The sequence below is a fragment of the Rhinolophus ferrumequinum genome, chromosome 13, assembly GCF_004115265.2.
Source record: "Rhinolophus ferrumequinum isolate MPI-CBG mRhiFer1 chromosome 13, mRhiFer1_v1.p, whole genome shotgun sequence".
NCBI classification, from domain to species: Eukaryota; Metazoa; Chordata; class Mammalia; order Chiroptera; family Rhinolophidae; genus Rhinolophus; species Rhinolophus ferrumequinum.
The window spans coordinates 20,800,015-20,813,282 of NC_046296.1; the positions used below are offsets into that span (position 1 = coordinate 20,800,015).

Genomic DNA, 13,268 nt, shown 5'->3' on the forward strand with positions numbered 1-13,268 from the left:
TCTTCATAACTCTAATTTTATATTTCTAGTACAGTTTACTTCTTTGTGCTCCACACTTATAAATAAATGGTCTTCATTTAGATAGATGTCTTATAGAATCTCAAACTTAATACCTTAAATGGAGTTCTTTGTTTCTTCCTCAAACTTGTTCTGCCCCTCCCTCCCAGGCTTCTTATTTCAGTCAATGCTAGTACTATCCTCCCGGCTGCCAGAGCAGGAATCTAGGAGTTATCTTTGATTCCTCTCCTTTTGCTTACTAAGCACTCCCCACCCCTAATTCTGTTAACTTCCTTTAGATTCCATTCACTTCTACTGTACTAGTCCTGACCACTAACAGTTTTTAAATCTGGATATTATTAATCTATTAGTCTCATAAAATATCGTTTTCTTTTTACTACCCATTTCCCTAAACCGTTCTCCTCCCAGCACTAAGAATGGCCTTCTTAAAACAAAAATCTGATCATGATGATTTCTTACTTAAAATCTTTCAGGTTCTTCTCGCACCCTTCCTTTTTGCTCACTAGATTCCACTGAAACTTAGTTGTCTTTCACATTCTTCTTTCAGATGCAGATTAATCTCTTTGCTACCTTAACACACTTTACAATGCTTTTCATTCTCCTGGGGCTTTCTTCCCTGTGTTTTGACTTGGCTAGCTAGTTTCTATTCCTCTCAATTTCAGCTTAAATGTCATTTCAGCAAGACCTTCCCTAATCATGCTATCTAAAGTAAATCCCCACTTCCATAATTTCTATTTCTATCTCAGCGTTTTATTTCTCTCAGGGCATGTACCATAATTTGTAATTATTTGTCCCCCCAAAAGAATGTAAGTTCTGGCAGCAGAGACCATGTCTGCCTCATTCACCAACATATGCCTAGCGCTTAACCTGCTGCCTAGAACGTGATAGCTATTCAACATTTACTTGTTGGATGAAGTGAGAAACAAAATACTGTCATTAACAAGCTTGTTGGATTGTATAAAGTGAGATTTTCATCCATAGTAGTCTTGAGTTGTTGCATGAACTTTGGCTGCTTCAGAAGGGCTTTTGGGCTCTGGACTCTCAGACAATTACCCAAATAAAAGATAATTTAAAAGCACCATTGAATTTTAAGCATGTTCATTCAAAAAATATTTGTGAAAACCAATGATGAGTTTTCTCTACTGCTAACAGTTGTTTAAACATCAACTAATAATGGCTTCTTTGTCATTTCTACTGTTGTACGGAACAGGATGCAGAAAACGCCATTCAACAGATGGGTGGCCAGTGGCTTGGTGGAAGACAAATCAGAACTAACTGGGCAACCCGAAAGCCTCCAGCTCCAAAGAGTACATATGAGTGTAGGTGTATTGGAGAAGAAAAGGAAATGTGGAATTTTGGAGGAAAATACACTAGATTTTAAATGTTAGAGCTGTTCCCGGAGACTTGTTGCAGAAATAGATGAGAAGCAAATCAAGACTACTGTTCAAAAATGTACTTAGTTTTCATTTTTGTAATTATAAATAATAAATGGTACTATCTCTAATGTCAAGTCTCCTATTAAATAGAAAATACCAAGTAATTTTTTAGACATTCTTGGGGGAGGTTTAATCTTAAGTCAAATGTAATGTGTGTTATATAAGCATTTTGGTCAATGTTACCGCTACAGTAGTGTAGTTAATGCTGCATTTCTGTTTCTGAACATTTTATTTAATGAATTAAAATTATAAAACTTTCCATCCCCAGCAAACACCAAACAGCTATCCTATGATGAAGTTGTAAATCAGTCTAGTCCAAGTAACTGTACTGTCTACTGTGGAGGCGTCACTTCTGGGCTAACAGGTATGGCAGCTTTACCTGGGTGGCATCTGGAGAGTAATTTTTTTAAACTGAAAAGCTTGATATTTGTAGAATTTTAATATGACTTACTGGGGTTTGTTTTTATTCTTTTCTAACAGAACAGCTAATGCGTCAGACTTTTTCGCCATTTGGACAAATAATGGAAATTCGAGTCTTTCCAGATAAAGGATATTCATTTGTTCGGTAGGGATCATTTTTTTTAATTTGCTGCTGTTTTTTGAATAGCTCCCTCCTTCCAACACAAAGCCAATAAAATATCTTCTATTAAAAGAAGTTTCTCCAGAATTCTAAGATCTAACAAAAAAAGAAAATATTCCGTTTTATTAATTATTTTATATGAACTGCCTGTTTTATAAATAGGTTTTATTCATAAGTATTTCAAACAATTTATATTGGTGTTCTGAATATTGTTTTCGATAGGTTCAATTCCCACGAAAGTGCAGCACATGCGATTGTTTCTGTTAATGGAACTACCATTGAAGGTCATGTTGTGAAATGCTATTGGGGCAAAGAAACTCTTGATATGATAAATCCCGTGCAACAGGTGAGAGGCTTCTTGACTTTGCGAAGTAATTGCTAGGCTAATACTAATAATAAGGTTATTTTTAAATGAAATTGCTTATAATCCTTGTTAATAACTTTCTAGTTTCTACTAAAGCGATAGTATAGCAGGGCTCTTCCTACATGTATTATAGTTCCAGCTTGGGTCATGGATTTCAGTGGTGGCATGGTGAATGTGACCGCCTCAGCTGACTGACACACAGTGGATTTTAAAATGCTCTCACAAACCTTACTAAATTTTTTCTTAATACTTGGTAGATTTATTCACATAGTATTTGGAGAACTCACAAGTATGGTTGACTCAATTGAAACAAAAATAAAACTATATTTATGTTTAGGGCCTTGGGATTTTCTTCCAGATTTTGCTGCTTTTGTTTTTCCAGGCAGCTTTAGTGGTTAACTTGATCCCACAAAAATTTCTATGAGGAACTTGTAAATAGAGCACCAAGATAGGAGTAAGAAAATCCTAAACTGTAGTAAGTTTCATAAGTAAACTGAATATAGGAATAATCTTTATATCTTCCTTATCTAAAGGAAACAGTCATGTGGATAGTGTACAAAACACTTATTATGCTGAGTGTAGTATTTATACTAGGGCATTACCTACTGCCTTACAAAGAATATGCCATTCAGAACATCACATAGAGTTACAGCAATATAACCCTAGTATTTTTTTAGCAGTCACTTTCTAAATTCTTATTTATCCTTTTTAATTGTAATGATACCCTATGTGTTATGGCTATGTATTTGTGGTATATTAGGTATTTGTGGTATATTAAGACATATAACTTCAAATAGTAATTACCTGTTATAATTTTACTTAATAGCAGAATCAAATTGGATATCCACAAGCTTATGGCCAGTGGGGCCAGTGGTATGGAAACGCACAACAAATTGGCCAGTATATGCCTAACGGTTGGCAAGTACCTGCATATGGAATGTATGGCCAGGCATGGAACCAGCAGGGATTTAAGTAAGCATATTTGCTCTTTTCCTTTATTATTAGCCTTTGAAAATGTCAAGAACTTAGGAAGAAATTTTAAGTAATTAGTAGGTAATGTGGCCCTCTTTCTAAAGCATAGCTGTAGACTTTGAAAGACTTAGTTTAAAAAAAAACACTTAGTTTTAAATTTATAATTTTAAGTGTATCTCTTCAAAAATTTGCCTAGAAACATATTGCCTTGAGGTATAACCAGCATTATATAATTTTGGTAATGAAGCAACTAATATTTAAGAAAATAAGAGCTTGATAGTTGTCAAGCTTTTTATATGACTAATTGTCACTTGGCATTCTTGAATACAGTTATTTTGTTGCTAGTGTTATATTCATTCTGCTTTTTTTCTGTGCAAAAAGGTTTATTCATACATTGTTACGTGGAAGTTTTTTTTATATATTCTGAATTATGCAGTTTTACTTAAATTTTTGAAAAACAAACTGGAAATTAAAATACTTTGCAGTTTTTATTTTAAAAGAATCTTTAAAAAATTCTTGTATTTATAATGTTGAAAAAATTTGAGCTTACATATGCTAATAATTGTTTTTAAAATAATTGTTTCATTGAGTAATATAAATGCTAGTCTTCATCATACCAAATGGTCAAGTTTATTTCCAGTGGCTTATTCAACATATATATGTCCAACACAGATGGGCAGTGTTCTTTCCTGAGATGAAAGATGAGTTTTTTCCCTGAGGTCAAAGAGGATAAATGTTTATAGGTTAAGGGTATTTTCTTAGCTATAATTAAACTAACAAAATTAAACTGCACAAATTAAACCTATGAGGATGCTTGTTTTTTAAGAGAAATAAGTTTGTCCTTTCCTTAGTATAGCAATTATTCTTATATTTGGGCTTAATGAAAAGTATATTTCTCCTGTACATGTTATTTGTTCTTGGCAGTACATTTTATTTTAATCAGTGGAATTCCCCTCTCCTCTGCTTCTTTCACATTTTCTACCAGTCAGACACAATCTTCTGCACCGTGGATGGGACCAAATTATGGAGTGCAGCCTCCTCCAGGACAGAATGGCAGCATGTTGCCTAATCAGCCTGCAGGGTATCGAGTGGCAGGGTATGAAACCCAGTGAAAAAGGACTCCAGAATCTAAAGCCAGTGGCTTGAGGCTACAGGGAGTATAGTAAAGCCGTTGTTTACTTAAAGATTTATCAAATCAGTCAGTGCAAATGTCAGATACAATGTATTTATTTAAAAGATTCATTTTTTAATCATGAAATTACTTATCCACGTTGTTTTAAAAAGAAACAAGATGCTGGATGTCTGCCAATTTTTGCCTTCATTACCTTTTTTGATAAAGTTTCTCAGATCCTTGTTTCAAATACAAATGCAGGGATTGCTGCCACTTTTTTAAAATTAAGAGGCAGAAAATTGCACAATGTTGAACTTTTTTCCACTAAAGTAGTGTGCAGTGCTAGTTTGCATTCCTAATATGATTTCAAACATGTAATACAAAGGTGTAACAAAAACAAAAAACCAAAACTGTGCAGAGTCTAGAAGTTCTTTGTAATCTTCAGCTTGTGCACAATTGTTTTAGGGGTTTTTTTAAAGGTATTGTTTGAACTATCCCATCTTCACTGTTTTCCCTTTGGGGGTTTTTAAATATAAATTATTAGTTTACATCATTTTTGTATCTACATTTTTTCACAAATTTGTCTTGCCTTATTAAAGTTCTGTAAAATATACTTAACTGGGAAAAAATGATGCTCACTTAGATTGAAAACTTTTCTCAGATGGATTGATAATTGCATTCATCTTGTGTTTTATATGAGAAGGTGCCTCAAGAATTCTCTGTTGACTTTGTTTAAAAGGATTTTTATCTTCTGTGATAAATTTTGCGGTGTGCCAGGAAATACAAAAACAAAAACTTGTTACTAAAGAAAATCTCAGAAATGTGATAAGTTCTTATGAACCCGTGCTAATTTCATGTGTCAACTTCTACATTTACATGTATTATTTCATATGTAAAATGTTTTAGCAATTTAATATTTTGCACAGTTAGCAAACTTTGTATGTCATTTCCTTCTTAAAGGTATCATGCAGAGTTGACAGAAGATTTAGAAGGTTTTAAGTTTGCATGTGAATATCCAATACATACTTTGGTAGTCTTTAAACACAAAGTCATCTGCTCTTGTTTTTCAAGAATTTTGAGACAAAGTTGTATGTAAAGGAATATATTAATTTGCCATTTTCTAGTTTATTTACTCAAAAAGAGTAAATCAACTAAATTTTAATATGTACAAAGGATAGCTGTGAAACTGTAGAATATCCTTATGTCAGGCTTGGGGTTCATCGTGAACTCCAAAATTAGCCTGAAGGACCAGCCGGGCAAAGCATTTTTTAAATATTCAGAGGCCAAAAGATAAATACACAAAAATCCTTAAAATCCTACCTCCTTAAACAGCCTTCAAAGAGGAGAATCCTCAGTGCAATCATTATTTTGGGTTTTTTTTTTCGTTTTTGGTTTGTTTTTTTTTGGTACCTATTTCCCTGGAGTTCCCAATTTTATTATTTTGGGATGGCTCCAAGCATTAAGAGGCTTAACCTTTGATGGCATTGTTCTAGTTTTGAAATTTCTAGTACATTTCAGTGTCTCTTAGAAGAGTTATGGGAGATTTTGTTTTGTTTTCAGTGAAAGTCACAAACTCCCTTCTTCCTTGACTCACAAACGGGAAGGGTCCCCAGTATACACATTTGGATGGTTGGTTGTTTTTAAGACCTTCAGAGAACTCCTACCATTTTATTTAGAAAGAGAAAAGGCCTGTGAAATCTTAGCGTTTCCTGGCCTGTATCTTCCAAGTAGGAGCAAATGACTCTAAACTGGTCTCTAAGCCAATACTCTTGTAAACCAGAGCCCAGGAAAGACAACACATAAGTAAACAATTCTCTGGAGCTCTATTCTATGCAGTTGTACTGATGTTTCATTAAGTCACTGTGTATTTTTAAATGTTGCTACATTAAAAGTTGTTTTATGGAAGATGAGTAAATTTTTTAACTACTTGGAAATTTTATTTCCTTGTTAACCTCTACAGATCAGGGCATGCAACCAAAAGCAGTTTCAATGAAATACTCAAAAAAAGAATAAAATACCAGGAAGCTATGTTTAGATTCTAGTAGCTTATGTTTCTATTTTAGGACCCTCATTTTTCTCTGATTCAGAAATATTTTATTTACTATACATCTGTGGATTGCAGGGTAAATTATTTGGGCATAAATAATTTAAACAAAAGTATAGTTTTTCTTTCATTTTGACTATCTCAAATAATAACACTTTTTATTAGCCAGTATATTTTCTTGCACAAATCTGAAAATGTACATTGACTACTTTTTGAAAAGAAAGTGGTATTTATTATTCATGATGAAAAGGTTACTACTGAACAAATTCATATTTCAGGAACATTGCTAACTTTGATTTAAATCTTACTCTTAGTGTTAAAACAGATCATTTAAAGATTTTTCAGTCTAAACATACTGGCATTGGTATCAGGTAAGGAAATTAAAAGTTTTTGAAATGGTTTCATTATCTGCAATATGCATTCAGATTTTATTTTAAAATACATCTGGTACTGTAAAGAACCTGAAGTGATTCACACTTACTGGGTCATTAATCCAGTATTCTTTGCCCTGACTGTTTGGATATTAAAGTTCCTTTATCTTTTCTATAACCTGTGGGATCTTCTTGCAGTGATTATTGTGTGAGAGATTTTTTTGTTTGTTTTTTTTTTTTCAGTCTAGCCATTTTGTTCTATTGATTCAGATATTTGTTAGATTTTTAAAAATCTTATTCCAGAAACCATGATTTGCATTGGGTTACTGTTTGATACCACAAAGAATTAGAATTCTTTAGATTTAACTCATTATGAAACCAGGATCTCATTTTCCTTGTTGGTATTATCTTCCTATTGAAAATAAGATTCACATCATTGTTTTTATTCTTCTGTTTTGTCCCTGTGCTTGCTCATCTTCCTTTATGGATGTGTGTGAGAGTTCTGTTACATTTAAGAAGGTAGTTGATAGGACTGGATTGCATATACAAAGAGGTTTACTAAGTGCCATACGGTGCTCTTGAGGACACAGTTGAATGGGAAAAATAAAATGTGTTTATAGGAAATCAAAAGGAAGCCCTTCCTTTCAGTGAAAGAGTGATGGTTTCTAAGAACAAAATCATTTTTTTGTGGGGGGGTTATTACATTTTCTCCAGTCACTGCATTTTATTGCTGTGTTTAAAACTTGAAGAATATACCTCCAAAACAACAAATGTTAATTTAAGAGCCTTAATAGAGTGTATGTGAATGTCTCAATTGAATAGGATTTTACCTTAAAAGATTTTGCCTCTAAAGTTGAAGGCTGAAATTATTCTGATAGTAGTTCAACTAAAAAAGGAAAAAGTAAATGTCTGACTCAGGTTACTAGGCCTCGAGTGAAATGCTGTACAGAAAATAGAGATTAAGCACAATTTTACATACTGGATAGATGAAGTTGCCAGCTCCTTGTTCAGCTCCACAATACAAATAGCACAGTTAAACACACCAGGCAGGACATGGAGGATCCTTCTGTGAAAAACTAAACTCTTTGGAGAAAAGGCAGGTGTTGACATTTGAGGATCTCCAACAAAAAGCCAACTGGCCACCCTTCCCATGTACACAAATCTTCCAAACAGGTTTTTAGTGCTTCACTTTTAAATAAAGAGCCAAAGATCACCAGAAATTGAGAAAAATTTTGATTGTGAAAGGTAGATCTAAACAAAAAGCAATTCCCAAGAATTAGAAAACTTCTAAGAACTGAGATAAAACACTGTATTCAAGAAATTAGAACTGGATACAACTAAAGTTTTAGTCCTAAAATAGGAATAAATTCAATGAAAATATTAAAAGACAAATGTTCTAGAACAGAAATCAGAAGTAAAGGGGGGGAAAATAAATATGGGTCAGTTTGGGAGGTTTAATGTCTAACCAATAGGAGTTCCAGGATAAGAACTGAGAAAATAAGGGAGTGGGTGGGACTTATTAGGTAATAAATTTTCCCTAATAAAATGGTTCTTATGATTGAAAAAAGGCTATTATTAGCATAATAACTATAAAAGACCCATACGAAGGCATATCACCATGCAATTTTAGGACACCAGACATAAAGAGAATATTGTAAAATTTACCAGGTAGCCAAAGGGTTGAGGATAATACTCAACAAAAACATTGGAAACCAGGGATCAATGGAGTACTGTGTTCAAAAGTTTGCATGAATTCTCTCTCCAATTACACTGTCATGGCGACAACAAAAATAGGATTTTTAGACATACAAGTTCTGAAAAGATTTTCTTCCCGTTCACTGATTCTCATCTACTGGATCCACTCCATCAAAACAAGAATGAACATCAAGAAAAAATATTATGTAGTTTCTAGAAACAGGATCCAACACGAGTAAAATAAAAGGAAGTCCCAGGATAACACCTGTGAAGTGACTTGGTACCCAGTCCAGACTGATGTTCAGAAGGCTAGACTCTTATCTGACAAGTTGGGCTATGCAGATAAATTGTATAGTATGGAGGATGTGAGAAAACTTAAATACTGGAAGAACATCCAGCAAAAGAAAAAATTGTCAGGAAAAACACAAAGGAAACCTTCCCTTCCTGAGCCAGTACATGTATTAAGATAATATTTCAGAAGTTTTCCTGAATTGTAAATATTTGTACTATTCCACTGCTTAGGCTTTCTTTGGCAACTCCAGTTGTATGTTGGATCTTGTCTACCATTTGTTCTTAATTCTTTTTATCTTTTTTGCTTTTCTCATTTCTAATCTCTGTTCCTGAATGTGCTTCTTCTGGTATCCAGACTCGTTTATGTTCCTTTTAATTTAGTCTTCATTTCTGAAATGCTTTTGTCTTTTTGTTTCCTAAGTGCTACCAATTTCTATTTTACTTGACAGACATCTCTTCCCTGAATTCTTGTGTTTTTTAGCTGCATGTGCTTCATTAGATTTTTTTAAATTCACATCGGAATGTTGATATATTATTTTCAGCTGCTTTGTGGGAACATTTTTCTTGCGATTTTTCTTCTGAGAAACTAGGTAAGTTTTGTTACTCTTTCCTACTTTTAATTAGAATATCTCTGTATAAATGCTGTGCTATTCCTTTCTATTCGTATTTGAAACAGTTGAACTTTCCCAGACCAAGTACCAGCAGTAGAGTGAAATGACCCTGTCTAGGTTTTTCATCTCTGTCCTGTGGCTACAACAAACTATCTCTGAAAGTGTAGCCATGGGTCCTGTCTTGGGATGTGATCTTAGGTAGAAGGGTCCTGTGCCAGCTCTGAGCTCCCCTGGTTCCTTCATCTGCTACATTAAGGGATCTAACTCCTACCTTTCAAGGGGATCCCCAAACTTGCTTTCTGTACGCATCTGGAGGACTCACACACCCCCAGGCACTTCATACACTTCCCTTCCTTTCCCATCTTTCACACTTGTTCAGTCCTCACAGTAGAACCCATTCGAAGTTTGGCTCTCAGAGTGAATATTTACTGGTGATTTCTGAAATCTGCCACCACCAGCCCCTCCTCACTACCCGTTCTTAACCCACCGCCCTCTATTGGCCTCAGTACCACAGTTCTCCTCAGTGTGGAATTTGTAAGTTTTTCTCTGCCTCCCTAGTTTCATGTAAGATACTGTTTATGGGGGTCTCTGGTTTACAGAAGGAAAGATCCAGAACCAAGGTGCTAACAATTTCCTACCAGAATCAGAAGCACAACGGAATCTTTTAAACATGTAAATCTGATCATGACACCCCTGCTTGAAAGTTTTTGTTTGCTTCAAGTTGGATTTAGGAGGTAATCTAAAATCTTTTAAAGTGTAATCTGTACTTCACCAACTTCACAGCAAGCAATTCTCCACTCTCCCAATAAGCCTTCTACTCCACACTCATCTTTCAGTTTCCTGAATAAGGAAACACTTTATGTCAGGGTCCAGTCAGGAGATAGAGACCAACACTAAAATTTGAAAAAGGAAATTTTAATGTAAATTCTTAAATAGTAACTACTAAAAGGGGTAAAACAAGGACTCAAAGGGATCCAGAAGTTGCAGGTACACAAAAAGCAGCTAGTATTTAGAGTGGGTTTAGCGGGGGCCTGACTGAGATTGTGACCTCTAAGAGGGCTTGATTAGCACAGGAATGTGCAGCCTGGTGAAGAAGCATGCCAGAGGGCATGGGCCAGAGCTGGTCTCGGAAAGGTCCAACAGCTGGGGAAACGGTTCCCAGGTAGAGCACTAAAAACAATCCCAAATACTGCATGGAACACTAAATTACTCATTTTTTAAACTGAAATTCCAATTTAACTGGGTGTCCTGTATTTTATCTGTCATGTCCTAGAGAGAGTTGCAGGCTGATGTAGCCAAAGCTGCCATGGAAGCAGCTGCAGGTGGGGAGAGGGGCCTTATGGGGCAGAGAGGGCCGGTCCTGAGGACCACTGAGGGGAGCACCCCTGGGCCTTCCATACACTGATGCACTAGCTCCTGCATTGAAGAAAAGCATCAGAATCCATAAGGGCAGTGCCTCCCCGTCACCATCACCTTGCATTGTTCCCCCGAGTGCCCTCTATTGACAATGCCTACCATTGAGTCAACTGGCAAAGGAAGGTGGATTGGGGACTACTGTCGCCGGGCCTTGCCACATAAACGCCTTTTGCCTGCTCTTTGTCTTCAACGCTCTGCTTAAATGTCATTTCCTCTAAAAGGCCTTCCTTTCTTTACCGACGATCTAAATCAGTAGCCTCTCAAACTATCTTAAACTTTTCCTTTATAGCATTTGTCTTAATGTGTGATATCTTTAAAACCTGTGTTCCCCACTAAACTAAAGGCTGGTGACTATTTTCTTCAATGCTGTATATATCCAGTACGTGGCAAATAATAGGTGCTCAATTTATGTCTGTTGAATCGTTACCTCAAACAATGTGGTTTTGACCAAATGGATTTCTACCATGTGCTGATAGTACCGTACTACTGGCTAGAGTACTGGATGTGGTGAAGAGCTAAAACTAAAGGACCAAATCAGGACAGGCCCAATTCTTTATACCATGCCACGTAACTTGAACTTTTTTTATCCTAAAGGTCCTAGGGAGCCATTGATCTAATTTGTGTTTAGCCAAGGTGTCTCCCGGGTTCCTGGTTTGAGCAATTGGATGGATTGGGGAGCGGGGGGGGGGGGGGGTTAGTTACTGGGGTGGGAAAAGGAAGAGGAGCAGTTTATAAGGATGAATAAGGATAGAAGCTGTTCAGAGGGCAGGAGATGAGAACTGATAGTAAGTTCCATCATTCAAAATGTGGAGCTTGGACATGTGTGACGGTCAGATAGAAATATCCAGTAGGTAATGATTGGGAATTTAGAAGGAAGATCCAGGCTGGATATAGAGATGGGACTCATCAGCATTTAGGTGATAGTTAATCCATGGAGTGGAAATCACTCAGAGAGAGGGTAGAGTGAGAAGAGTGGGTGCACCAGTGTTTTAAGGGGGCAGAGACAAGCGTGCAAAGGAGAATAAGAGCTGCTTGACAGGAGAAATACAGAGGGTCTGTGCTGTTTCAGAAATCAAGGAGGAAAAAATGCAACAAAACGTAGTCAAGAGTGTCAAATACTGCAGAGAGGAAAAACTACAAGAAGTTCTGGAGAAAAAAGTCCACTGGATTGAGCAATAAAGAAGTAACTGGTGGCTTTAAAGTGAGCATTTTCAGTGAAGTGGGAGCAGAATGTGAACTGCAATAGGTTAAGGAGTGGGCGGTGAAGACAGTTAACTAGTGAGGACTGCCTTCCCAGTTCATTTTGCTGTAAAGAGACAAGAAGAGAAAAAAGATGAGTTTAAGAAAGCAATTTTTTTATGTCTCAACACAACAAACTATTAATAAATCACCAAAGTAAATGATCACCCAAAAAACAACCCCACAATTCAACCATTCTGAAATACAAAAAGCATTTCACCTTATATATAAAAAAAAAAACAAAAAAAAACGGAACTACAGTTAAAGAATGCATGTGTATACTGTTTCTCTAGGATACTTAGAAACTAAACAATGGGTTGAAGAAATGTGAATTGTCAAAATTGTAAGACATGTTGTCAAATTACCCTCTTAAAAAACTGTACCATTTACACACCAACCCCTAATGTCAGAACACTCATTTTCCCTACCTTTACCAATGCTGATTGTCATTAAGCTTTTATTTTTGCCAATCTGATGCGTGTAAAATTATCTCTTTAATTGTATTTCCCTGATTGCAAGTAAAGTTATTCATTTTTTTCCATAATTGGCTGTTTGTATTTCTTTTCTGTGAATTGTTTGTGCATATCCTCTGTCCATTTCTTGATTAAATTGTTTGATTTTTTTTTTTCCCATCAGTAGGAATCCCTGTGTAGTTTGGATACTCACAAATCCTCTCTAGAAGAATGTATGCTTCACCTAGGCCCCTCAGGGTGACGTCAGATTGAAATCATCAACTGGGAGCTCACAATCAAAAACTACCAAACGCATGAGGAAACAAGACCCTACAAGGGAGTCAGCAGAAAAAAAGAACAGCAGAATTTGACCTCCAAGGACTTTAGACATAATAATCATATATTGATTATGTAATAACTAAATTTCATGTCTTTAAAAATAAAAGATGCAATAAAAATATGAGCAAGGAATGATTAGGCAGTATCTCAAAAGAAACTGACAGAACCTTTAGAAATTAAAAATATAATAGCTAAAATTAAAATTCAATGGATTGACTAAACCAAATTAGACACAGCTGAAGAAATCTGTAAGTTTTCTTAATCTATAAGACAGAGACAAAGGGTAGAAAATATGAAGAGAGTATGGAGAATAAAATGCATTTAAACTG

The 13,268-nt window shown here is 35.5% G+C and overlaps 1 protein-coding gene across 18 annotated transcripts in view; it reads left to right on the forward strand.

The window, feature by feature from the left end:
• Positions 1 to 11,567, forward strand: part of TIA1 (TIA1 cytotoxic granule associated RNA binding protein) — a 34,535-nt gene extending 22,968 nt beyond the window's left edge. For 8 of the 18 annotated variants that reach the window (XM_033124588.1, XM_033124586.1, XM_033124590.1 and 5 more), the window contains 6 exons: positions 1,229 to 1,337; positions 1,723 to 1,818; positions 1,935 to 2,019; positions 2,257 to 2,380; positions 3,225 to 3,370; positions 4,356 to 11,567. In XM_033124588.1, coding sequence (XP_032980479.1) covers positions 1,229 to 1,337; positions 1,723 to 1,818; positions 1,935 to 2,019; positions 2,257 to 2,380; positions 3,225 to 3,370; positions 4,356 to 4,482 — 687 coding nt within the window. In that variant the 3' untranslated portion in view covers positions 4,483 to 11,567. Of the gene's footprint in view, positions 1 to 1,228; positions 1,471 to 1,722; positions 1,819 to 1,934; positions 2,020 to 2,256; positions 2,381 to 3,224; positions 3,371 to 4,355 lie in introns of those variants that run through there. The other 10 variants (XM_033124589.1, XM_033124587.1, XM_033124592.1 and 7 more) reach the window with 6 other exon arrangements.
• The last annotated feature ends 1,701 nt before the right edge of the window (positions 11,568 to 13,268 follow it).